Source organism: Seriola lalandi, unplaced genomic scaffold (assembly GCF_002814215.2).
Source record: "Seriola lalandi dorsalis isolate HSWRI2012SDOR001 ecotype SW California unplaced genomic scaffold, Sedor1 jcf7180002054256, whole genome shotgun sequence".
Lineage (NCBI taxonomy): Eukaryota > Metazoa > Chordata > Actinopteri > Carangiformes > Carangidae > Seriola > Seriola lalandi.
In genome coordinates this window covers 846,008-873,863 of record NW_019524809.1, presented here as the reverse complement: position 1 = coordinate 873,863, position 27,856 = coordinate 846,008, and the positions used below count along the sequence as shown (strand labels likewise).

General features: G+C 39.8%; 2 protein-coding genes across 5 annotated transcripts in view; one reads left to right on the top strand and one right to left on the bottom strand.

Moving 5' to 3' along the window:
- The window catches only part of amot (angiomotin), a 37,422-nt gene extending 31,879 nt beyond the window's left edge, over positions 1–5,543 (top strand). For all 3 annotated transcript variants that reach the window (XM_023404689.2, XM_023404691.2, XM_087173566.1), the window contains one exon: positions 421–5,543. In XM_023404689.2, the coding sequence (XP_023260457.1) occupies positions 421–554 (134 nt within the window). In that variant the 3' untranslated portion in view covers positions 555–5,543. The remainder of the gene's footprint in view (positions 1–420) is intronic.
- A 332-nt stretch (positions 5,544–5,875) lies between these two features.
- Positions 5,876–26,969, bottom strand: LOC111654054 (uncharacterized). 2 transcript variants are annotated; one of them, XM_023404909.2, is made up of 8 exons: positions 26,754–26,969; positions 25,143–25,335; positions 22,362–22,486; positions 17,418–17,524; positions 13,644–13,835; positions 11,619–11,702; positions 9,317–9,386; positions 5,876–9,214 (listed from the first exon to the last, which is right to left on the bottom strand). In XM_023404909.2, exons 2-8 carry the CDS (start codon positions 25,330–25,332, stop codon positions 9,083–9,085), a joined length of 900 nt encoding a protein of 299 aa, XP_023260677.1. In that variant the 5' UTR covers positions 25,333–25,335; positions 26,754–26,969; the 3' UTR covers positions 5,876–9,082. The 2 variants fall into 2 exon arrangements, with proteins under 2 accessions (XP_023260677.1, XP_023260678.1); XM_023404910.2 differs by lacking the exon at positions 11,619–11,702.
- Positions 26,970–27,856: the final 887 nt, after the last annotated feature.

The window sequence follows — 27,856 nt, the reverse complement described above, 5'->3', positions numbered from 1 at the left end:
TTTTATGTAAAATACATGCAGAGTGACAGAAGAACACAATGGACTCTTAATTTAGTCCTTTTTTGTCAAAATTCATTGCAGTTGGCAGTGAACAATCATACTGAGACTTTGGGCAAAGTCTCAGAAAGTCTCTGAATTTTTTGACTCATAAGTCAAAGTTCAGGAACTTAGAAGAGAACTGAACCCACACCGAAGCGAGTTGGTGTTAAATGTACGATCACTTATGTAAATGTGAGTTTATTGTGATATAGATTGTAGGACATGTGGTCAAGCCCTAACACCTGACATCTCTCAGGATTGTTTTTACTGCTCTGTATGTTCACTGCTCTATATCCTTGTGTGACTAACCTACAAGACTAGAAGTTCACAAAACAGACAGATTGGATCATCAGAATCTGACATTTTTTCATCTCTGTGTAGATGTGGCAGTGTTTCATAGCAGCACCCTGGAGCGGAGGCTCCCTGTCCAGTCCCACCCACAGCAACACCCCCCACCCTCAACCCCATCCAGCCAACAGGAAGTGGACAACGATATGGTGGAGATCCTCATCTGACCCAGTGACCTCTGGAAAAAACTATCCATGTAAAAGAATATATCAGTTTCCTCACAGTAAATGCAGCGACAGACGTGTAACTCATCAAACCTGTAGCTGTGTCTGTGTCGACAGACCCACACCAAGACACATTTTCAAACTCTTATGTTTACATGTGTGCTCATTCAGACACTTCCAGCCTGACCAGAGTTTTTACACATTTCTTTCATTCCATCACTGAATCACTGTTTATCATCAAGGTAGGAAAACCCAGAAATCATTTTCCTAAATGTGTGTCTTTAATATGAAGTGGAAGTTCATAGCTTCATATTTATTTTCCTGGTGCCTTTGGCTTTTGTGATGGTGATGGATTCAACTTTGGTGACTTGTGTTTGAAGTTGAATCAAAGTAAAGTATTTTCGAGTATTTCAAGTAAAAGCTGACATAATTAACACTCATCAGATGGGGAATATAAATAAGAGTAGACTAAGCTGAAAGCCAAAATCTTATTAAAATTGATCATAGAGTACAAACACATCCACACCCACATATACAAATGTATTTTTTACTTTTACATTTAAGGTGAAGGATTTCTCTTTTTGTTTGACTTGCTGTGGTTGGTGACAAAGGCTTTGTTTAAATGCACTAGTTTTTGACATGGGGGGTTAAGTGTCATTGTTTCTGTGTGTGCAGACTAATAATGACCATATCGCAGCACCAGTGGCATTTCAGCAGATTTGGTAGGTTTTAGCATGTAGCATTTTTCCCTACCGCCATGTGAGCAAATGAAGATTAAAAAACTGGGGACAAGGATTTAGCCATAAGAGAAAGCAGCTTGTTACTGGACATGTGATAGAGATCTGTAAACTCCCCTGTGCAGTGTTGCTGGAGGCCGGTTAGCTCCAATTTGACCAAATGTCTTGGCTACCTTTTTTGTTGCATTTATTGCACTAATTATTTTTTTATGTGTTTCTTTTTTGCTATATTACTTTAAGACTTCTGACATTAGATATTGTATTTATGTGTAATGTTTTTATACTGTAGTTAGACACAGCACTTGGGTAATCAGAAATGATGTAAACTATAAAACATTATTAACTGTATATATAGAGTATTTACGTTGTATATGTACTGTAATGGCCTGTGTTACTTTGTGCCGCGGAGGGATCTGAGAGCTGAACCTTACAGCTGTGTTACATATCCAGAGTTATTGAGTTAGTGAGCTGGTGAGAGTCTGACAGTGTTTTGGCTGCCTGTATGACCCCACTGGCTGAGGTCAATCTCAAGTAGCAGAGAGTAATACAGTATTTCTTTTCCCATGCTTGAACACAGATTTATCTTTTAGTATGATGCACATGATATCATAAAATTGACAGACGTACATGTTATTGTGAATATTCAAATTTCCAGCCACTTGTGTTACCATACCAACCTCCCACCTGACTTGGTAAAAGATCAAGACAAACCAGGAAAATTATTTCCAGACACCATTTGACTGACTTGAGGCCTGATTTGTTACTGTTATGCAATGCTAGACAAAGTCTGCTCTTCCCTTGGCATATTAAATATGATTTGGTCAGTTACCAGGCTAGGACAAGTTTGCATTACTTTACACTATGCATAGTGGAGTGTTGACCAAGGGTCTCAGAATGGATTTGTGTTCATCCCTGTAGATAAAATCCTGAACTCAAGAATAGCACCATCTTAAAAAGGGGTCACATGTTCAGTGTTCAATCAGAGCAAACAACAAGCGATCCAGTCATTTCAAGATATTAGCATGAACTGTATAGTTTAATGGACTGTACATAATCTACCTATGAAGTTTTGTGGTGGTGACAGGCATTAAACCTGCTCCAGGCTGCAGCAGCAACTTAAAAAACTCCACCGAAAATCCACAAAGTCAAGATCACTCATCCTTTAAAAAATCAATAGTTTTTAAACGTATGTAATTAAATATTACATTTCCAGTGAGGTTTATAGTTAGATTCAAGATACCCACTGAAAGCCAAAAACTTTGGACCAAAGAAGCTCAGAATGGTCAGAGGTCAGACCAGTTCATCAGAAGAATGTCATCAGGAAAGCACTGATATGTTGTAATTGAATATATAGCCATAACATTATGACCACCTGCCTAATATTGTGTAGATTCTACCTTTTGCCGCCAAAACTGACCCGTAGAAGCATGGACTCCACAAGAACTCTGAAGGTGTGCTATGGTATCTGGCACCAAGACGTTAGCGTCAGATACTTGAAGTCCTGTAAGTTGTTAGGTGGGGCTTCCATGGATCACACTTTTTTGTCCAGCACATCTCACAGATGCTCGATTGGATTGAGATCTGGGGAATTTGGGGGACAAGTCAACACGTTGTGTTCCTCAAACCATTCCTGAATCAATTTTGCCGTGTGGCAGGACGCATTATCCTGCTGAAAGAGGCCACATCTATTAGGGAATACCGTTTCCATGAAGGAGTGCACTTGGTCTGCAACAATGTCTAGGTAGGTGGTACGTGTCAAAGTAACATCCACATGAATGGCAGGACCCAAGGTTTCCAAGCAGAGCATTGACCAAAGCATCACACTGCCCCCGCCAGCTTGCCTTCTTCCCATAGTGCATCTCGAGTGCCAGCTCGAGTTCTGATGTTCACGTGCCCATTGTAGGCGCTTTCGGCCGTGGACAAGGGTCAGCAATTTGCGCTATAGTAGCTCTTCTGTGGTATCGGACAACACAGGCTATCCTTGGCTCCCCACGCACATCAGTGACCCTTAAGCGCCCATGACTCTCCTCGCCGGTTCACTGGTTGTCCTTCCTTAGACCACTTTTGGTAGGTACTAACCACTGCAGACCGGGGAACACCCGACCAGACCTGTAGTTTTGGAGATGCTCTGGCCCGGTCATCTAGCCATCACAATTTGACCCTTGTCACAGTCGCTCAGATCCTTACCCTCACCCATTTTGCCTGCTTCAAACACATCGACTTTGAGAACTAAATGTGCACTTGCTGCCTGTTATAGCCCACCCACTGACAGGTGCCATTGTAACTAGCTAATCAATGTTATTCACTTCACCTGTCAGTGGTCACAATGTTATGGCTGATCAGTGTACGTGACATTTGAGCAGAGTATAAGGATTTAGACCACTACTTCATCTCATCAGCCAAAATGATTGGTGTCATTTTTCTCCATTACAGAAATCAACAATCTTCTTGTGTGAAATCCTTTGAAAATCAAGATGCTTTGCTTCCTGGCACAGGACATGCAGCACTCTGTATTTTGACTGAAAAATGTTTATAGCTGTCAACACAGTTCACTGTTGTCCTCTTATCTATTGCTTTTTTTCATCACCAGCACAATAAGTGTCCTTTATAGAGGTACTGTAAAATACCTGTCTGAGCGTTGTCATGTGTCTTGTTGGGCTCAGCTGAAACTTGAAGACAATGGACCCTGTGCGAATCATAAGGCCTCAGGTGAGATCAGCGCAGCTTTCTGATGGTAGACTGCAACCTTCATGAAGCCATCCTTTACGAAGCTTGCTTTCTTGCTGCAAAAACTAGCTCTTATTTTAGTGCCAAAGCAGCAAAATTGAATTGACTCTTCTGTTGCTGGTGTTTCCTTCAACAAACACATTTCACTGAATGTTCTGATGTGACTGAATATTTTGGGTAAAGGCCAACCAGACCAGGACATTTCAAAATAATAATAATAATAATAATAACATATCTTTTCATAGTTAGTTGTGGAAGATGAAATGCCAAATAATGAAAGGACAGTTGGGATCAGCTGGGTTCTTTGTCTCATTGTCTAACATAGGGAGTTTAAAAAGCTTCAAGGAACATCACATAATGAGCTGGAAAATACAGACGGCTCTCATCAGACCTACAGTAGTAGGTAGTTTCAGGGAGGACTAAGAAAACTAACATCTTTACATTTGAGAAGTTGGTACCAGTGAACATTTATGGTATGCTTATTATTATATAAACAAATCAATTAACAACTTTCAAAATGGTTGCAATTAATTTCCATTCAATGAATAGTTTCAGTCCTGCAGGGTGTTTCCACAAGGCACATTGAAAATTACTATAGGTAAGGAAATGTTCTTGCACTTACATGAACTGCTTTATGTTATGTTGGCATTCATCCTTTAAAGCAATATGTGGTGTTAGCATGAGGTTAGTAACAATGTAACACACCCATACTGTGTCTGAATCAGAAGTGTCCATTTATTGTGCAGTGCTGATGATGTTTCTGAGTCTTGTTTTTAACCATCTGAAAAATTTGGACTGGAACATTTTCTAACGTACAGATGTTACTGATTTTGAGTAACTGTTTTTGTGTAAGGATGTAAAACTTTGAAGCCATTTTCTTGGTTCCTACAACCTTTACAGTTACTCCTTAAAAACTCAAATCATGTTACAAGTGCCTCTACACCTGACATTATACAAGTGACTGTTATTTTTTGGACATGTAGAAAATCTGAGGTGCAGGAGCTGTGTTTGTCTTTACCAGGAACTTGTTTATGTTTCTGTACTGGCAGCATTGTTGTCTGTTAGCATGTAGACAATCTTCAGCTGTCATCCACTGCACTCGCTTAGTGTACATAATCTGACAAATGCCTTGCAAAGAAAAGCTCAGTTCAAACTGTTATGAGATCTCCGCTAGAGGACTGATGGCTCAAATGGATACACTGAAACTCTAAAGGTGGAGCAGTAAAAATGTCAATGTCTGTATTGTAGTGATTCTTGTTTAAGGCTATGTGTTTCCAGTCTGTTCATATACATACTGCTTAATTTGTCATTGCTGTACAATCACAGGTCACATAAAAGCAATTTCTGATTAATTATCCGTTTACAACATTCATCTCGTAGTTTCTTGTCATATGGTATGAAGTCATTTAGTTTTCTTTCTGTATTCCTTTTCTGACAAAATCCAAAATAACCAATTGTTTGTTATATAATATAAATGAGTTAAGTTGGGATTAACTTAATTCTTTTGTTAAATAAATTAATGCAGAGACTGGTTGTTCCTGGTGTTTAGTTACATCTACATGAGCTCACTTACTGCTTAGTGCATATTAGTCACTATATTACACAAACTATAGGGAAACATATGAAGGAACTTTTTGGCTGTAATTAACACATGCTTTCTGTTCTAGTCACTAAGTGATCCACACCTCTGATTGATCATGCTGCCCTGTCAACAAACATGGGTTCATTTTAGTGACTTCTTCTCTCTTTGTTCAGTGTGATGGAACCAACCCAACAATCACAACCTCCTGCCCAGCATTTGGTCTCATATTCACTGTAATCAGATGTTTGTTTTTGCATAAAAAAACATTTCACAGAGCATTGAATTTTAATATAAAATCTACTTTTATTAAATCAACAGTAATAATGGCAGAGCTTTGATAAAAATAAATAGACAAACTCTGCCAATATTTTTAACAAACTCACAAATGGCATCTAGAGTGTGTAGATCAAAACCCTCACACAAGAACTTCATCTTAACCAATCAAACAAACACAGCAGACAGAAAATCACACGTCTCCAAACAGTTTTGTGTTATTCACTAGAATTCATGTATTTTTTTTAAATGAAGACAATTAAAATAAATGAATGTAACTAAATTCTTCAGTCCAAACAGTGCAATCAACCTATAAACAGATTACACAGCATAAACAAATCAACACAAACTAGATTAAATGTTGATTAAATGTTATTTTACATTGTATTTATCTTTTGTGTGGAGTTGTGACGGACAGTGATGATCATAGCTGAACACAACAATAGAATTTCAGGCTGTAACTGACAGGACTGTACTCAATATGCCTGGTACTAGTGTTTCCAAATACAACGTGTGTAAGTGTGTGTACACACTTGTTTGGCTGTTCTTGTGAGAACCCACTTTTGACAAGTAAAGGGAGGCTACTTTTACTAACTGAGGTCATTTAGTCCAAGTCTCAGGGGTTATTCTCAGGTTACAGGTTGGCTGAGACATGTTTGACATTAGGTTCAAGTTGAGGAGGGAAACAGCAGGGCTAGTAGTGTGATACACCCTCCATAACACCATTCTGTGACAAATTTTGTAAACAGATGTTGTAGGAAGTGCTGAAGACATTTGATAAATTACATTTCCCAGAATCCCTCTTAACAATGCCTCTGCATTCAATAAAATATTCATTTGTAGGAGAAACGAGACATGAGGACAGTGATGGCAACAGTCAGTTTCCTCAGTCAGAAACCTTGAGCGTTGCCTCAAGAATCCCAAACTGTCCTACAGCTGCAGTGCATTCTGGTCGTTTTCCTGTTGCTGTGGATGTGTAAACTTGTCTCTGCACCACTACAATTCATTTCTCCCTGCATTAGTGACTGTTGGGTGTAGTAAGAAGCCCCTTCCCCAGTGATTCTCAATTTATGGTTGACATTTTAAATTGCTAATTTTCTGATGAAAAGATAAAGCAATAATAACCAAAACAGAAGAACAAAACACTCTGACATGAAAAAAATGACCAAGAAATGCAAGAGGCACATCACTGTTTCCAACTCACAACAATGTTACAGCTGATATTTCTTTGAAGGATATGGAGTGCGGGTTGAATGTGGACATCCCAAGTTTAGTCAAACAAATGTTCATGTAGGCAGATGAGGCAAAACATTATGAGCACTCACAGATGAAGTAAATAAAGCTATTCATCTCATATACTGTATGTCAAGGTCTGGGATATATTAATTGCTACATGAACAGTCATTTGGAGCAGCTGTGAAGACTTGTGCGGTGCTCCCACTCAGCAATGGTGAGGATCACTACAGATACAGTAGATGGATAGATGGATGGATGGATAGATAGATACTTTATTTATCCCCTAGGAGAAATTTATGTGTCCATTACCTCATTGTTGATAATAATAATAATAATAATAATAATAATAATAATAAAACCAGTTAATAATAAATAAACAATAATAATTAGAATAGTCCACTTCCTCTGGCTGAGGTGTTGTATAGCCTGATGGCAGTGGGAACAAAGGATCTCCTGAACCTCCTGCAGCGCAGTAAGATGAGACGTTTGCTGCACCTGTAGCTGCTTCTCTGTCCTGCCAGAATGTTGTGGAGAGGATGGTTGGTATTTTCTAAGATGGCCTCCATCTTACATTGCATGCGTCTCTCCACAACAATCCTGAGTGAGTCCAGACTCCTGCCAAGCACAGACCCAGCCAGACTTGACAACAGTGTGGAGGGAGTTGCAGCTGCAGTGTCAGGTTGTGAAGGAGATGCCGTAGGATAGCTGCAGCTGAAGCAGTGGGAGAGAGAACAGGTGAGGCTGTCAAACCTGTTGTAGAACAGGTTGAACTCATTGGCCTTGTCCACATCACCTGATGTTGCCTGGCTGTTCTTCTCTTTATAGCCAGTGATGGACCTCATCCCTTTCCATGCCTCTCTTGTGTTGTTGTGCTGAAGCTTCCTCTCTACTTTCTTTTTGTAGTACTCCTTCACCTGCTTTAATCTCCTCTTCAGCTCATGTTGCACACACCTGAGCTTCTCCCTGTCTCCATTCCCACCAGGGTGCTGGGTCTGTACTCTCGCATCAGTCTCGTGAGTGACGTCACATGCGACTTCAGGCTCTGCTTGTGGTTGAATGTAAACGACAATGGCAACGATGTGTGAGAACTCCCTCGGTACATAGTACGGTCTAAGACCAACTGCCAACAGTTCAATATCCCAACAGCAGATCTTCTCCTTCACTGTGATATGACCGGGTTTGCACCATCTATTGTTCACAAGCAGAACCAGTCCTCCACCTTTATTCTTCTCACTTGCTCTGGCGTCTCTGTCCGCTCGTACTGCAGTGAAGCTGGGTAAATCCACACAACAGACAGGAGTGTTGTCGTTTAACCAGGTCTCCGTGATAAACATGAGACTACACTCACGATATGCTCGCTGGTTCTTCACAAGTGCCTCCAGTTCCTCATACTCTTAAGCCAGGGAGTTGAAATTTCCCATGAGGATCGATCGTAGCAATGGCTTATATCTCCATCTCCTAGCCTTTAGCTTAGCCGCGGCTCTGCATCCACGGTACGACTTCTTCAGCTCAGCCAGTATGAGATGTTTAACTCCATATCTGGTAAACTTTAAAGCCAGGAGTTCTTCCTTTGTGTACATTATTTTCTCCTTTGTCAGACAAAACAACGACGTAGAATAAAAACATCAATCAACAAAAAATATACTAATATATACAAATGCATTGCAAAAAACTACGAGCTATGTGGACTTGCTGCCACTTGTTGCCAGCGCATCATTTGAATTTAAATGTAGTTAGCTAGTGGTCCAAGGAGGAACAGAACCATGAACCTGATACAGGGTGTTGGAGGATGTGCAGGAACAAGTCTGATCCACAGTGGCTACCACCTCAAAATTTACAGGATGTGCTGGAAACATTTTGGTGCCAGTCCATGCCTCAGCAGATAGGAACTATTTGGCAGCACGCAAAGGACAAACAGTATATTACACAGGGGCAGTCATAATGTTTTAGCTCATCAGTGTGTCAGTGTGTGTGTGTTATCTGCGGATCCACAGCCAGGCATTTAGTAGGCAGGCGGAGAAGAGCAAGGAGAACTGTATGACTTCTGTACTCCTCCGTTCAGCATTGTGTGTCTCAAGTACTGCCAGCCGGCGACTCATCTTCATCACCTACACAGGTATACAGAGACAGACAGAGTGCGGAAGAAAGAGATGGGAAAAGTGATGGTGAACAAACAAGGAATGAGCCAAATGGGCTTTTCCACTGCCTACCTGTCTCCTGAGGATGATGAACTCAACTGCAGCTCCTCCCTCCTCTTCTGGGCTCCAGTTCTCCATTGCACTGAATAGAGAAAAGAGAGACAGATACATATCATTATTATAAGAACCTATTGAAACTGTAGTGTTTATTATTAATCCTGAATGAAAATTGCCTTTTTGAGGGCTTTATCATGCCTGAAAACTCATGAAACTTTGCAGGTCAGGCATGGCGAAAATGACGATATTTTATGAGTCTTCACGCGATAGCGCCCCCTATTGTGGTGATACTCTCACTGTGTGTCACCTACATGCACAGAACTTGGTAGGCACATGTATTATGCCAAAAACTACAAAAAACATTATTACAACCCATACCCTAAACCCAACAGGAAATTAGCTTTTTAGATTTTTGTGATTTAAAGACGTCATACTTTAACAAACTCCTCCTTGAAACTGTTTATTATTTTTAACCGAAATGAATCGCCTTTCAGGCATCATATTCCAAAAATCATGAAACTTTGCACACTCATCAGGCCTTGTGAAAATGTACATATTTTATGCACATGGGTGTGGCAAAATGGCTCTATGTGTCTTCTAGACCATTTCACAGAGGCCCTTTATACCCCAACTCGCTGTAACTCCAGCATGCATTGTTCAAACTGCCTCAAACAAGAGTCCCGGTCTGACGATATCTACATGCCTATATTTAGAAATACTCATAGTGCCAACAAATGGAAACACAAAACATCATGTTTTACTATTTGATATACTCCTCCTAGCAGGTTCACCACAACCACACTGATGCTTTATTGTGAAAATTGTGAGATTTCAATTTTGATGTTTCACCATGAAACAGGAAGTCAGCTCCTTCTAGAGAATTAATCATATTGACATCATATTTCATCTGTCTAATCTCAAGACCTTTGCGATGTTTGTACGTTTTACCTAGATGTATTAAATTTGGTAGGTGTATATCACATTTAGTTCTACAAAAATGCCTCTTGGACCCATACCCTAAACCCAACCAAAAGTTCGCCATTTTGAATTTAGTGTGCAATTTTGGTGAATCTTTTGGCCATTTCTAGGTATCATATTTGAACAAACTCCTCCTACAGTTTTAATCAAATCAACTCCAAGTTTGGTCAGTATAATCTTAAAACCTTTGCGAAGCTAGATTGCAAAGCTTTTTCAGGGTCATTGAACAGGGTGTCTATGGAGGTGCAGTGAATTTCACCACGACAAAGGAATGTCATGCCTACAGAGCCAACAGGTTAACGGGGAATGCCATTAACACAGCTCTGCACACTGCACTGTCCTATCTGGAACAACCTGGGACATATGTGAGGATGCTGTTTTTGGACTTCAACACAAACATCCCCAGCAGAATGGAGTCCAAATATTGGACCTGCTGACCATGAGCCAGTACACATGCAGCTTGATCAAGGACTTATGAACCAACCATCACAGACAGTCAGGTGGGGGAAACCCACCACTCTTCCTCCCTGACACCCAACACTGGAGACCAGAGTGTGTGCTGAGTAGTCTTCTGTTTTCCCTTTACACATACAGTATGACTGTACACCAACTCACAGCACAAACACTACAATAAAGTTTGCGGACAACACCACTGTGGTTGGACTTAATGGTGATGAGTCTGTCTGCTGGGATGAAGTCTGCAGATTGACAGAATGGTGGAACTGTAGAAATGTGTGGAACCTGCTCCATTACACATCAGAGGAGACACAGTGGAGAGAGCATCTTCCTTCATATTTCTAGGTACACGCATCTCCCAGGACCTCACATGGACCCTAAACGTCACTTCTCTGATGAAGAAAGCACAGAAGCGGCTGTAGGACAGGACACTAAAAAGAGCCAACCTATCCCAACAGCTGCTTCAGTCTTTCTATCATTGCAACATTGAAAGTATTCTCACCCATATGGTGTTTTTATACTATTTATTGTTTTATATTTATTTATATATTTTGTACCGTGTCTACTTGTCTATAGTTATGTTTACTCTATGTTGCTATGTTTACTGTATGTACCACAGGATACACTTGATTTCATTGTACACTGTGCAATGACAATAAAGTTATTGCATTGAAATTATTGTGGGACACCAGAGTGTTTCAACGACTTGTCTGAAATGGAGACACACTCATGGTGCCATAACATTATGATTCCACAGACTGCATAAAAAGCAACACCCAGGACACACTAAAGATGCAGTGCAGTGATTACTCAGCAGTTTGGGTGGTACATTATGACACAAACATGAGAGTATTTCGAAACATACAGTTTTCCTTTCAGTCACCTTTTCTCACTTTGATCCACACGTGCTGAAACAGGGACCTCAGGCATGACTCTCACTGGTGGAGGCTTCTCTTGGTTGTTAAACCTTAATTCCAACAAGACAGAAAGAAAAACTGCAGTCTGGCACTCCAACAACATGACAGGTAACCGGCAGGGACAATGCAAAGATTTTAGTGGCTAGTGACGGGCGATGTTAGATGACAGATGAAGAGGAGCATGATGAGAGTAGTGGGCAGTGAGTAAATGAAAGCAGATAATGATTGAAAATAGGACACGTTGTCACAGAATTCATCCCTTACAAACATCTGTTGACACCACCAAGCAAGACATTACGATTTAAATCGAAGCAGGTGCATGTTGATTTTTCCACATGGTCTAGCTGGGTAGTTTACCAACTGCAGAAAAGATGATTTCATCATCAGCAAATCTCTACCAATACAAAAAATATTTGACCTGAGATCTGTGTCTGGATCCTTGAGTGATGTTATCATGAATAAGAACATGAAGCTAACAGCTGAGGCATGGACATACTTTCCACAGACAGTGGCAGTGACTTTTCTCTGGTCGCTCGGATGCGCACTCACTTCCACTCAAACTACAATTGAGGGTTTGTGTGGGTCTGGTGTTCCACGCATGCACATTTCCCGATCTCCACTCCAGTTGGTGGCAGAAATGGACCACAATGTTGTTTGCCAACCGCTATAAAAATCAAGATGTAGAAGAAGAGAACAAGAGGAATGTGTCGCCAGCTAACAAGAATAGGAGAATACAGCCAGGAGTTCAACACCATTTGGCTCTTTGTAACTTCCAAAGAGTATTGATATAAATGTGGCTTACACTGGATGTCCTCACGCAAACTCTTTTCAATACAAGAATCCATTTTGTTATCTGCAGCATGCACAGTCGGCGCACTTGTTATGTGTATAGTTCTGCGCAGACACAAATTTTAGGCTGCGTGGATGTCCCCATAGTAGTCCACGCAAATTCTGGCGGACGTGGGCGGGTGACAACATTTACACTAAGTGAAACCCAGCAGAAGGTATGAATTGGCATTTACTGGGTGCTGCCAAGGCTAAAAGATCATCTAAGATCAAAATGAATGCAAGACTTGATGAGTGGCCGACAAGGACCCGTGGAAGACAACACATGTACAATAAAAAAAAATAAAATTTTATAATATAAAACATGAAGGGAGCACTCACTTAGTAACATAAGCAAATGTAAAAGTGTCTTTTTTTTGTTTCTATTGGGAGAAAAAAGTGTGTTTATAAAAAGTGTTTATAAGCCAGACGGGTAGGAAGTAGAGACACTGAAGTTTTAACACAGAGGATTTACTATCTGCACCTGTATGTCTTTCTATATGTGGGTTCCCGGACTTAAAACTTATTTCTGGAACTTTTGACAAAACCTCCCCCAGACCCATAAATGAATAAGATAACTATATTTTTTTCTGGGTTAGCTAACATATTTACATAATACATAATGCATAATGCATATATGTGTGCCTCTAGCCGGCAGAACAAAGAGTAATGTTAATGTTGTATAATTAGCTTACAAACTAAAACAAAGTTCACTGTAGGGTGAAACTTCTACAGTGGCTTCTACAAGGTTCAACATGCTGCAACTTCAGAAAAAAAAAAACAACCTTTTTTGTGTTGTGTGTATGTGCATGTGTTTTCTGAAGTTGCAGTGCATTGAGCTCTCTCGGCCAGTGTGGATTTCTGTTATATCAGTAAGAGGGGGTAGGTCAGAGGTTCCAAATGAGGAATGGGTGACTGAACTCCAAAAGGGCTAAACAACCTCCACATTACTCTGAACAGCTTCTAAACAGCATAATATAATTTACTTTTTTAGCCAATTACTTTAAGGCATCATTTCTACATAGATCAGTGCCGGATAATTTAATGTATTGTCTTTTTGGAAGTGAAATAATTTCACTTTCAAGTATTTCTCAATTAGAGATGAATCCTGCATTTTTTGGGATAGAATGAGAGGCTCTTTGGATGCTTTAAAATATGACTCAGACCTGTATTTCTGGCTGACCATCTGCAGGAGGTGCTGTGAAGTCTGCAGGCCCAGCTGCCTGGCTGCCTGCAGCATGGAGTGTGGAGACTGGCAGCCCAGGGGGGTGGCAGGGAAAGGCTTGGTCTGGGGGTCGGTGGTCTGGGTGGAAAGAGGAGCAGTGCAGCTCTGGCGGACATGGCGACCTGAACCTCGACTACAGCCAAGAGAAGTAAAGGGAGTCCAGAGGAAAGGAGGAGGAGGAGAACATCAACATAGGTTGACATTAAAGATAAGAGACAAGGAAAATAATAAGTGAGGAATGTAGGAAAAGTACAGCAGGGAGCAGGCAGGTGGAGGGAAAGTAAGGAAAAGAGGAAGAGGGAAGTAAAAAGACAGGTGGAGAGAACAACAGAGAATGGAGGGTTAGAGGTGAGGATAGGGAGAGAAGGTGGAAAAATACCAATTCGAGAGGAATACGCTAATGGCATACAGGTGCATACAAGAAGTGTTTTGTTTTGTGCCCATCAGCTGCTATGGCGGCCCAAGATTTCAAAATAAGTTTTGGAATTCAAGAAAACTGCAGATCATCCAAAACACAGCCTAAGATGTGAAATAGAGCATAGTCCTTTTATTTGATTCCTTTAATGTGAAAATAGACAACTTATTTGGTTTAACCTTTAAATAAATAAATGTTAATTGCATAATCTAATGGCTATAGAATGACACCATCTGGTTTCCTATAAGGCTCATTTTCATTATGGAATTCTATCTGCCACAAGGCACAAAATTTCTCAGAAAAATGAAGGATTGATTTACAAAGCAAGTGTGCCTGCCATTGCCCAACCAAAACAGAAAGAGAATAGTGCTTTTGTTTTCTCTAGTAGCTCTCAGTAGCTTTCCCTGGGCAGTGGAAAAAGAACAGGAGTAACTGTGGAAACTATCCAACAAAAGAAAGAGAGTCTCGCTGTTGGAGGAAGCAAAGAAGGTGAAGAGGGAGAATGACAGAAACCGAGATAAAAACAAGTGCATCAGACAGGCATTCACTAGATAGAGAGCGCCATGGAAATTCAGCCCTGGAACTGGCTGGTACTGATTTAACAGATAGTTTTACTGTCCATTGATGCAGTGGCCCAACTAGGCTTTGTCTCACGAGTCCAACTATGGAGAGAGCACTGGGATTCGACAGGGTTCGGAGCCGACACTGAATTGGCCTTATTTCTACTAGATCAGTAGCAAAACCTACCATCTACTTATTAATACAACCAGGTGTTTCACTCCTCCTTTATCACAGCACTAGGATCAGGGTTTCTAATTTAAATTAGGATTCTTATAGTTGTTTTTTGCTTTGGGTAGTAGCCAGGCTTTCTGTAACAATACCAAACAATTAGTTTTTTGCTTTGCCTCGACAAGCTGTCGTGTTTAACTTATTTGAGAAAATTTATCAATACATTTGACAATTGACAAATCTTTGAGGTTATTTATCAAGCAAAAATGGCTAACATTTTCTGTTTCCAGTTTCACCAATTTGAGCATGTACATTTCTTCATATTATATCATTGTAACCTGAATCTTATGGGCATTTTTCACTATTGTCTGGCATATTATGACTAAATGATTACTGGATTAATCAAAAAAGTTATGGAAATATTTCTTAGTTGCAACCCTAAATAAATAAAAAACCCACAGAATCTAACCAAGCATTAAATACCAACTTTCTAGATGTGACTGTTCTTCGTACTCAAAGCAACAGACACATTTTGGTCTGCACCTCAAAAAGAGCTGAGGCCAACACCCAGCACTACTTTTAGTTTTCACATCACATAGCTGACTAGCAAGTAAATGTGAGTCAGCTGCTAAGGTTAAATTGTGCTTCAAAGGTAACCTCAAGTCTGTTTTTCAGTTTATTGAATAGTTCACACAGAAGGAGACACAAACAGGAATGCTGGATCGACCCAGATTAACAGTAGCTTTGAAGGCACAGATGTCATATATACAGTCATGGCCAAAAATATTGGCACCCCTGCACTTCTTTCAGATAATGCACCATTTCTCCCAGAAATTTGTTGTAATTAAAAATGCTTTGGTATTGACATTTCTTTTGTTTGCACTGGAACAACACAAAAAAACGGTCCAAAATGGACTGGAGAAAATTATTGGCACCTTTCCAAAATTGTAAGAAATAATAGGATTTCAAGCATGGGATGCTCCTTTAATTTGTATTTAAACTCACCTATGGCAAGTAACAGGTGCTGGCAATATAGAAATCACACTTGCAACCAGTTTAAATGGAGAAAAGCTGACTCAACCATTGTGTTGTGCATCTGTGTGTACCACATTGAGCATGGAGAAAAGAAAGAAGAGCAAAGTATTGTCTGAGGATTTGAGAACCAAAATTGTGGAAAAGCATGGACAATCTCAAGGGTGTGTAGGAAAGCCATTACGAGGAAGTGGCTAAAACTAGAAAAACCCATGGTAAATGAGTGGATTGACATCATTTATGACATTTTTAAGATGGAAAGAATTACCTTTGCCATAAGACTACAACAAGGTGTGTTTTTGAAAAAAATTGGAAAGATGGATTATGTATGTCACATCGGTAAGACCACCTTTTATCTAATGTTAAGTTTTATGTCCCTTTCCCTTTTCTTTTTTCTTTCAACCCTTTTGTGAAGGTTTTTTAGTATCATAAAGGTGCACCCCAGCATTCCTGTTCTAGGGAGTTTAGTTCTTATTCTGTATTTTATAGAATTCATCTCTAATATATTTTGGTGGAAGGACCAATCATTCATCCCTGTATTATTTATGGAATCGCAAATATACTGCTGTGTGATTCAGTTGTAGTTTACAGATGAATGGTGAATTGTAATGTTAATGAACATGTGAACCATGTAAAATCATAATAAAAAGAGAATTTTAAAAAAGACAAAGCGCTGGAGAGCTCTCAAGTGGCCAGCAATGAGTCCAGATCTAAATCCCATAGAACACCTGTGGAGAGATCTCAAAACAGCAGTTGGGAGAAGGCACCCTTCAAATCTGAGAAACCTGGAGCAGTTGGCAAAAGAAGACTGGTCCAAAATTCCAGTAGAGAGGTGTCATAAACTCATTTATGGTTACAGGAAACGATTGATTTCAGTTATTTTTTTCCAAAGGGTGTGCTACCAAATATTAAGTTGAAGGTGTCAATAATTTTGTCCAGTCCATGTTTGGAGTTCTGTGTGGAATGATATCAGATTTGGCTTTTTTTCTCTGTTTTTCGTGTTGTTCCAATGCAGACAAAAGAAATAAACATTGAATACCAAAGCATTTTTAATTGCAATAAATTTCTGGGAGAAATGGTGCATTATCTGAAAGAAGTGAAGGGGTGCCAATATTTTTGGCCATGACTGTAGCTATAGTAAAACTCTGGCTTCACCTGGAGATCCTGTGAAAGTAGAGCAGAACTCTGGCTCTCCCTGCTGTTAACAGACAATAGAGAGTAACTGCAGGAGGAGACAGAAAGCCCCCACAGCCATGGACTTTTGGACCCCACTGTATATGTTTAAATACACGCACATGCGTGCACACACACACACACACACACACGCGCACACACGCATGTGTGTCCAAATGTTCTTATTCACTTATATGCATGTATGCGCTCCAAATTTCTGTTAAGTGAAGGAAAGAAATTCTGACACAGCATTTGTTGTAGAATCATAGTTAAATAAACAGAACTGATTTGCTCCAGCCGAATCAATGCTAAATAGCAGGAAAAAATTATTCACACAAACTACATGGGTAATCTTACAGTACTTACGAGCTTGATGGATGTCTGGGCACTGCCAGAGCCTGTTTCAGCTGGGTCGGTGTGCTAGGCGGCGTCCTGCCAAAGCTTTGGTCACTGTAAGATCTCCGTATGGGACTCTGTCAAACAGTTAGAGACATATTCAGCAGACAGGTTTCTTTAAAGGTGTAATACATCTGTAGAGCTTTGAAAGAAGCAACACCTGCTCTTTACATTGGTAATTTAAAAACAGAAAATCCTGTTCTTAATATGGACCAATTCTGAAGGGAGGGGTTGTTTTAGTTTCATAATTCTGCTAAAAACTAAAGGTAAATTGTTATTTTGTTTATGTTTCAATATATGTCCTGTAGCCATTTGACACAGACCGAAGACATTCAGTCTTTATTTTGTCGTTTGTCATCATCAGGGCCTTGGATTGCTGCTTTGATCCCTTGAAGTTTGCTTATTGCCCAAACAGGAGTGCAGACGACGTCATCTCCCGTTTAATACACATCACCCTCTCTCACCTGGACATCAGCAAGGGGAATAACGTATGCCCGCTTTTTATTGATTACTGCTCCTGTTTCTAATACCCTTGTCCCGCACTGATCCCTGAGCTCAGGAGCCTGGGGTTGGGCTCTTCACTCTGCCCCAGACACAGACCACAGGTGGTGTAGGCCGGCACCTGCACATCCAGCACATGCACCCTCAGCTTTGGTCACTTTTCTCCCTATACAAACATGATTGTACTCCATCACCATAGTGAAATTCGCTGATGACATACTGGTGGAGGGGCTGATTAAGGATAACAATGAGAGAGCCTAGCGGAGCAAGGTGGAGGGGATGGCATCATGGTGTAAGAGCAACAATCTAGCCTACCTACCTCCCTTCTGATAGACAGATCTGCTCCCTCAAAGCAAGAACTGAAAGCAGGGAGATTCTTCCCCAAAACTATGTGAGCCATGCTGTCAGCTTTCGCTGCGTAGTTGTTTGGCTGTACATAATGGCTATAGGAGGTCTAGTTTTAGCTGCTTTTATTGCCGTATTTGCAACGTTTTAAACTTATATTACCTTATTTATATCATTTTTAATAGCTTTTACATTTGAGGTTGTGTGTATTTCTTAAGATGTAAATGATTGGTTGTTGTGTTCTCTCCCTCACTCTTGCTGCCTGTTGCTCCCTCTGGTGCTCTCTCTCTCTGTTTCTCCTATGGGAGTGAAGCACCTGATGTCAATTATGGATCCTGACATAAATGGAGGGACCTGAGGAGTGGAGAGCGCTGCTGCTCATTTGCCACACGTCTGCGAACTGCTTGAGGGGTGGACTCTCCTCCCCATGTGGTTTTCGGTTTTGTTGTTTTAGTTTCTTATGTTAGTTTCTGGCTTGGAGATCACTGGTAGTTCAGTTATCGGTTTGTGTTTTGGTTTAGTTTGGTTCGCGTTAGGCAGTTGAGAGGGGAGTACCTGATTGTGACTGCCCATGGAGTGGCTGGTTTAGCTCCTCCTCTTCTTTTGTTCTTTTTGGCCGGGATCTCCATCTCTCTTTTGTTTTCTTTAGTTTTCTGAGTATGTTTTTTCCTGTCTTTAAAATAAAAAAAATTCTTGTTCTTGGCATCTCTGTCTGGCATCCTTCATATGTTCCAGTCTCCAGTTGAGCCTGTTTTCTTAGGGAGGCTGTAACAGGGTGTTTACAGCTTGCAGTGTTGCCAACTCACCGTCTTTAGATTTAGAGACTTTTTTTCAAATAAGACTGGGTGTAAACCTGGACCATGTATGGATGCCAACCGGGGGCTTAGGGCAACACCTCAACCGAGCTGCTCTGGATTCCTGGCTGCTTGGAAGCTGCAGGGAAGTGGAGCATTTCCAATGCACCTTGCCTCCATTACAGCAAATAAACTCCTTTCATTAAATGTATCATTATTACTAAAGGAGGCAGAGGACGGTTAAAGGAAGTGTTGTATTTGTATTAATAAGTAATACAGTAACTTTGACACAGCAAGCGACTGGAAACAAGACTTCATACTTACAGAGGGAGTTCGAAATAAAGACCTGTCTCTAATACAAGTCTGTTACGTTCTGGAGTTGAGGTGAATAAAGGCTAAACTATGCCTATGCTGTGCTACAGTGCAGACGTGTTTTCCTCAGCTCTCTGCTTTCTATATGCTATGTGCTTGCATTTTAATTTCCTATAGGCTACTTTTCCAAAGAGAACTATAATTACTGTCTTTACCAGCATTAACGAAAACCTCTATAGTGGATTTGCTGAAAATTTACTTCTTGGACACGCTCCCAAAACAAACTCACCTACTACTCCAGCCTGGCAAAGCTTCTCTAACCGGCAAAAGACAAATAATCGAAAACCCTGCAAAAAAAAAAGTAAGATGCTTGGATTGTGAACGACTTATTGAGAGGATAATGGAGCTTGAGAAGAAGATTGAAATGCTTTATCACATACATGAGAGTGAGCAATACAGTGAGCAAGGCAGTGTGGTTTCCAGTTCCGGCAAATTATATTTATAAAGATTTATATTATTTTTTATTGTTTTTCTGTTGGTAAAAGTGGTACTGCAGCCTAAACGATAAGAGATTATGGCATGAAATTTGAAGGGCTGGTACAGATCCCTGCAAGTACCTCGGACACCAAGAATGACCCATGTCCACCAATAGGTGGCACTATAAATGAGGACGAAGCGTTTTGGCCTCTGACTCCCAAACCATACATGGCACATTCAAAAACCTTATATGGGCGTGTTCAGTGAAAGTAGCTGAAACTCGTGACATAGGCCCATTTGCGTCTGTAAAATATTTTCACAAAATCATGAAATTCTAACTCCTCCTCGGCATTGAGTCCGATTGGCATGAAACTTGGCAGATAGAATCTTGAGACGATGATGACAAAAAGTTATCAAAGGATTTGCATATCACCAAAACTTTGCACACTAGTCCAGTCTGGTGTAAATTTCGATATTTTATGGGTCTCCCCCATGGTCACAGCAAAATAGCTCAATAGCACCACCTATTGTTGCACAAATCACACAGGGTTTCACCTACTTGCACAAAACTTGGCAGGCACATGTACCATTTCAAAACCCAGAAAAAACGTATTCCAACCCATACCCTAAAACCAATATTTTGCCGTCAATCTGCAATTTATGCGATTTCAAGACGCCATACTTTAACAAACTCCTAGGGAATTCATCCGATCGACTTGCTGATCGGTGAGTGTCATCTTAAGACCTTTGTGAAGTTAAATTGCAAAGCTTTTGAGTTTTCATCATAGGACCCGCCCGCTACAGCGCAGCGAATTTCGATCCTTCGCCCTGAAAATTTGACTCTCTTTCATTCCAATACAAAATCTCCAAATGACCCCAAAGTTTCTGTGTGTGATAACAGTCCAGCCCTGAACACACTTTTATGCTCCAATTTTGTTATACTCATAGCGCCTCCTTGTGGAAACAGGAAGTGTCCAGTTTTACACTTTCATATACTGCGATCGTATCTTGACCTAGACATGGTCAGGAAATGCTTAACAATTTGATGATGCACAATAGTGAAAACTGTGACTTATATCCTTCCCCATGAAAATTCAAATCGCTATAACTCCACCATGCACAGTCCATATGGCCCCATGGCTCATAAACATGATAAGAGTTTCCCCCTGAACAGACCTATGTGTATTTAGTTATACTCATAGCGATATGATTTTCTTTTTCTTTATTATTTCCTGGCCCTCAATAAAAGGGTCAGAAAATAATTTGTTGAAGATGCTGATGCTTCATGGATGTCAATTTTAAGTTTTCACTTAAGGACGTGGCTCTGGCAGTGAGTTACATATGAACCAGGAAGTAGCTTAATGTCACATATTGTCCAATTCCAAGATCATTGTTGGTTTATCCTCATCTTCAGACGGGTGCAACACTACACTGAACAGCTTTTGAGTATTCATTGGCCCGTGGTGGCGCGGCAAACTTCGATCCTTCGCCATCAAACTTACTACCATTACTATACTATACTTTGTCCAATCTTCTCCGAACGTGGTCACAGTATGCTTTAGACCTAGATGATGCTTTCCTGTGAAAATTGTGAGTTTCAGTTGAACGGTGTGGACTCTGGACCACATTCAATTTTGATGCATGATGGACTCTGCTCTGCCTCTGATCTTACTCTGATCCTCTGCTTCCACCTTGCGGAACGTATTTGAGAATACAAGGAAAAATCCCCAATCTTCAGTGGCTTTAACTCTATTGTATATTGTCCAATATTCCCCAAACAGGAATTAACTCTTGTGTGACAATCATTTAATTTACATGACATTTTCAGTGTAAAGTCTGATACTGAGCCTCATGTGTGCCCATTGCTTGGTCTCTGGCTCCACCTAGTACGATATGATGTGCAACCGCTTCAAATGGTGTGCTGCAAGCATTCCTTCCATTCCTTACGTTACCTCTTTGCGACTTATGTCTGTGTCTGCACATGACCCTTCAGTCTCACGCCCTTTTAAAGGCATTTTAGGGCTTTTACCTATGCTTATTAGGGCCAGCTGGCACACACTTTCAATTTACAAGGAGATTTGCATTCATCAATCTAAGAACACAGGTGTGCACAATTCTGCGGTTTAAGAACACATTCATGAATCTGATGTAGATTTTCTTAATTACTTTCTTAAGAACAACTTAGGAAAGAATTTAAGTAAGTACAAAAGACGATATTGGTCAATGAGCCCCATTATTCTCAAACAAGTTCCAAATCATAACCTTACAGTAACATGTCATCAGGCTTTCACTGTGCTTGATATACACTTATTCTAATTTTGATAAGACCGCACTGGAATATTCCTATAAATATCTTCAACATACTGTAGATCATTGTTGTTTGTTATCTTACAGACATTTCATACATTCCAAAGTTGCTGTTTGGTGATATACTGCACATAAGAACGATGACCTTTGTGCATCTTCTCATTACAGAAGAAGGTACCTGCGATGTTTCTCTTAAGAAGACCTCTCCAGATGGACTCTCCCAGCATGGTTCTAGACCCAGAGGGCTGCAGATTATCGGTCTGGACGGGCTGAACAGAGGTCTGGGGCTCATATCAGGGGCTTCTGTGGGTGATGAAAGAAGACAAGATTTCACTTTCATGCAGCACTATGTTTTGGTTCTTAACTACATGGATTTGATTTTAATTTTGGAAAAACCAACATAAGAAAACCAGGTTTCAACAACAGAATTAAGAAATCAAGCCCGGTTTGTTTGGTCAAGCCTAGACAATGAATGAACATACTCTTTATTTACCAAAAGCAGCAATGATAGCAGATACTGAATTACAAAATAAAATGATAATTAAAGATAACCCTTGGATTAATACAGTATTAAAAACCTGGCATGACACAGTAAAATTATGTGGCCTAGGTGATTCGTCTAAACTGATATGGTGGTGTGCTTACAAAACGGAATTTATTCGTAATAGATCTGATGATATATTTTGAAAATGGATCACAAAAGGCTTGAATTATTCCACATTTGTTCACAAGGGGGTATTTCAGAGTTTTAAAACCATTGAGAAAAAAACATTGTCTGGAACAAAATGATTTCTATAGATCCCTTTAAGTTCGGCAAATCCACAACATGTAAAGAGAAGTGGAAGGAGAAGGAAAATTTTAACATTTTTCCTTGTCGTATGGTAATTCATAAACATATTAATAATGTAATTGGAGTCACCATTCCCTTTAGAATGTGATACTGTACAAATGGGTGACATCTCAGGCCAGGGTGGACTATCAATGATGAGAAACTGATCTGAATATTTCTGGCAGCAGGCAAAAAGGCTGTCGCAAGGAAGTGGCTAAAATCAGACCCACCCACCGTCCACAAAACCTCTGGAAGAGCTTGGCTGTAAAATGGTAATCAAACATACTACAAATTTTTTTCTGTTTGCAACGTGCACAATGCTATGTGAATCTACTTGCAGTAATACTATATAAAATGTTGAATGTGAAAGGAATGGGAAAAAAGAACATATATATTCCACAAAAACTTGAAACCTTTATCAAAAAACAGAGCAAGTAGGGCCCAGAAGAAAAGAACAAGAACGTGAAATGATAGCAATATTAATAATAGTGATAGTGGCGGCAGTAACAGCAATAGTAATGTAATGGCAACTGTAGTGCTCCTACAGTGTTGCCATTGCAGTGAGTTGGTTAAGCCACAAACTGGATGAAACCAAAAGTGTCAATAATTGCTTGAAAGGCTTTACTTAGAGGATCCCAGGCCTTATTCAAGTGAATATTAAAGTCAAAATAATTAGAATGTCGTCAGTGTCAGTGAGAAGAACTAAGATAAATTCTTCTAAGAACTCTGAATAAGGGCTAGGTGGTCTTTAAAGTACCACAAGATGAAATGGTCATAGTCTGACATCCTGGTGAGGGCTAATCTTAGCTGATGAAGAAGATTTCAGTATAAGAGCCTCCAAGGAGTTAAAGGTCACTTCCCGTTTAGTCGTTAACCTGAAATCTGAGTCACAGATTAAAGCCACACCCCCACTTTGCTTAGTGGCTCGAGCAGCATGTGCATTAGTATAATCAGGGGGGGAAGCCTCAATAAGAGGAAGAATAATATTTGGTTTAAGCCATGTTTCACAGAGACTAATCATATCCAGGCATTTATTAGTAATTTTCAGTAAATTTGGAAATATTTCAAGTATTCTATGGAAATTTATGGGAATTAACTGGAAATTTGAGGTAATTTAAACAAACTGTATCATATCCATACATAAATATAAACATTTTGTTTTAAGCAGACATCCATGCAAAATAATACAATTAAAAAACATGACATTTCAACAGATTTATTTGAGTAGATTTTTTTTTTTTAGAACTTTACAATCAATTCTTTCATCGAACAACAAAAACATGAATGTTTTATAAAATATTACTCATTCCCCCTCCCCCACCCAATCAAAAAGTAAAAAAAATGTTCTGCATTTTTGCCAAACCCTTTCAGGCAATGGCCTCTTCCTGGGCCTCATTAACATCCTCCATGTTCACCTCCTCAACATCCAACTCCGACTCCTCCTCTTCAGTGTCATTGTCCCGCCTTGTTGAGGATGGCTCTGTGTCAGGCTCAAAGAGCCTTAGGTTTGCCCGAACGGCCACCAGTTTTTCCACTCTCACATTTGTGAGCCTGTTGCGAAGCTTTGTGCGTGTGTTCCCGAACAGTGACCAGTTGCGCTTTACATGACATTTTCATTGTACAGTATGATACAGAGCCTCATGTGTGCCTATTGTGTTGTCACTTGCTCCACCTAGTGGTTACAATTAAAAATGCATATAAAAATGCTGTACATCTTTTCTGCAGCCACATGGTCTGTGTAATTAATCTTAACCCGTGAGTGCAGTGTCCAGCGGTTGTTATGATGTATGACTGCTTCAAATGCCGCGCTGCAAGCCCCCCGAGGTGCGCAGGAGTGCAAGGGCCCGTTATTATTATTAGACGTATTATTTTTGTTATTAGTCTCATTATTGCTGTTATTTGACATATTCCCTGTTGTCTTTTTATTACTATTGCTCTTATTATCATTCTACATCTTTATGTGGAATCTGCATTTCTGCTGTATTCTATGGTCTAGACCCGAGATAACTTATGTTATGATTCGGTGTTATATAAATAAAACTGAATTGAAACTTGAAAACTCTTACACTCACAATACAGTACATCACTCAGTCTTTGCACAGCAGTTTCAAAACACTTTTGGGAACCTACCTGTGTATGTCAGCCTATCGGGGACCTGCATAGTGCAAGCAGGTGAGTGCTCCTCGGGCCACCTCATGGCCTCACCTACTTCCTCCACAAACTGCTGCTGCCTTGGGCCAACACTCAGGTGCTCTGGGACACGCATGTTCTTGTTGATGACCTCCATGAATGCCGCATCACGACTAGGGACCTGGGACATTTCCTATAGTTACAAAGTGAAAGCCATCATCATATGAAAACACCTGTACAAGCAAAAATTTCAAGTTTAAGCATAAATAATTATTTACTTAGTCAGAAATCCAGAGTATCTTTCACTGACATTATAAAGCATCCTCCTCATTTGTGTTTTCATCTTGGTTTTATAAGTGCTTTTAACACCTGACTGAGGAACACTGAGATGCAAAAAGATTTCAAATGCACCTGCATAAGTAACTCTAAATTTTAATGCATGCATCTATTTCATGCAATGAAATAACAATAAATAATCAAATAAATAGGAGTGGCCAACAGGAAGGAAGGTTAGGCTAATTGTTAATACAACGTAACAGACATCTAGGTGGTGGGTGGGACCATGGACGAGAAGGATGAGCCATTAATATATGATCACATACTTAAAATGTGGCTATAGCATCTTGAAATCCTTCTTTATTTTGCTTTTTCATCAGATGACGTAACCATGCTTCAGAGAAAAGGTTAACAATCTCTCAAGTACCAATTAGCATTGGGAAGGTTCCTTTTTCTTTTAAAAATGAATGGATTATACATTCCAGAAATATACAGTCCAGAAATGTGCTCTCAATATTCATGTCATATTGTCATATAATTCTTCTCAAAGTCAGGTTGCAGAAAACTTTCAGCTTGGGTCCTTGAAGTTAGCTTAAGGCTGTTGATTTAATATTATTTTCTTATATTTGTTTTAAAAAAGTGTATAACATATATTTGATATTTTTTTAATTAACCCCCCCCCCCCCCCCGAAGTTTTCAACCCACTCTATAATAGACAGCATTCACGTTTCGTGGTCAGTACAGTGCAATGCTGAGGTTCGCTGTCTTCTCCTTATGAAATTTCACTCCTCTGGCTTTAGTATGACTATGAGCCCTCACTGCTCATTGCCAGAGCTGATTGCGTTGCATATATCAGCAGAGTTCATCATGTCCCATTTTCATCTTCAGAGTGGTCTCTGGGTTTACTTTCTTAAACATTACTAAGAAGAAAATGTCTTAAAATTTAGCGGTCATGCAACCACAGCTTTTTAGCATAGGGGCCATACCATGACTAATACTGTAGATCAACTTCTTCACAACTCGTTTTACCTCGCATTATCATCGCAACTTTACAAAGGAAAACCCTAAATGCGTTGATCCAGAGGCTCATTATTGACAGCGCCTGCGTCGTTGTCAACAAGTCCCAGTCAACAGTATTTTCCCGCAGAGCAGCACGTTACCCAATATAGCCGACTAGCGAACTAAGGTTAGTTAGCTAGCAACAGGTTGCTGCCGACAGCTAACAAGAGGTCAAATTTCAAACCTCCTGACAGGACACAGTTCTGAAGTCAGTAGCATCAGATGTATGTGTAAAAGCAAGTACGAAGTAAAACAACTCAATAAAGGTTTACAAACCTTGATTAGGGTGACTCAGTCACTGTCTAACAACTGGTCTGCTTGGCTAACAACTTGTACTTCCAACTCTTATGGTCAGAATCCTTCGGAATAAAAGTGTCCTTCAGAATAAAAGCACCATGGGGGCAGATGGTATCTCGCGCATGAGCGAAGGTGAGCTGCAGCAGTGCGTAGCGCCGACGTGATGCTCGCTCTTGCTGGACTACAGTGCATGTTCGTTAGAATTTTGTCCGACTTCCTCCGGTGACCAGACCGTCATCACGTCACATGACATTAAAACCTCGCGGGAGCAAGGCTGCAGCAGTTGGATCTGTTTTTTTTTTTTAATGCTTTTTTATTTAAAACATTTTCCATTTCATCTTATTAAAGCTATAAAACATTGAAAATGGAGGAAACAATCTCAACTTCTGAAATAAAATAACATAAGAAAAACATCCTAAAAGGATGTAATAAATCAAGAGTTATCGTTGGCATTTTCTGAAACTTAAAGTTTAAAAAGTTAGTTAAAAAATATTCAGTATTCTTTTCTCCTTCTTCCAGCCATTTCCTTCTAGATCTTACAAAAACTCCTTTTGCCTTATCTTTGTAAACTTTCTATAATTCTAATTGTAATTTTGTTAAACTATCTTTATCTTGTTGACATAGATGTTGCTTTCCATATATCATAATAATTTCTTTAATTATATATCCTCTTTTATTCGTTCAGCATTTGCTATTTGCTCTCCCCCATGAATAGCCAATCCTCTGATTTTATATTTTATAAATTCCCAGTGTCCAGTATATGATTTCAATACCTTAGCCTTAGTCCAACTTTCATTAATTATTATTTTAGCAGCATCTATATGTGGATCCCGTTAAATTATGTTGTTTGATTTCCAATAACTTGTGTTGGGTTTCTTTCCTCCCAATGTCTTATTTAGACTTATTGATTTGTAAATAAGCCTTTGATAAGTGAGTACAGATGGCTCAATATATACATCCGTTACCTGTTTTTCTAATTCTCAAGATATTAACCAGAAATCTATTCCTGATTGCTTAGTCATATATTTGGAACACCAAGTGAAATTCATTTTGTCAGGTTTTTTTTTGTCAGATTTACAAGA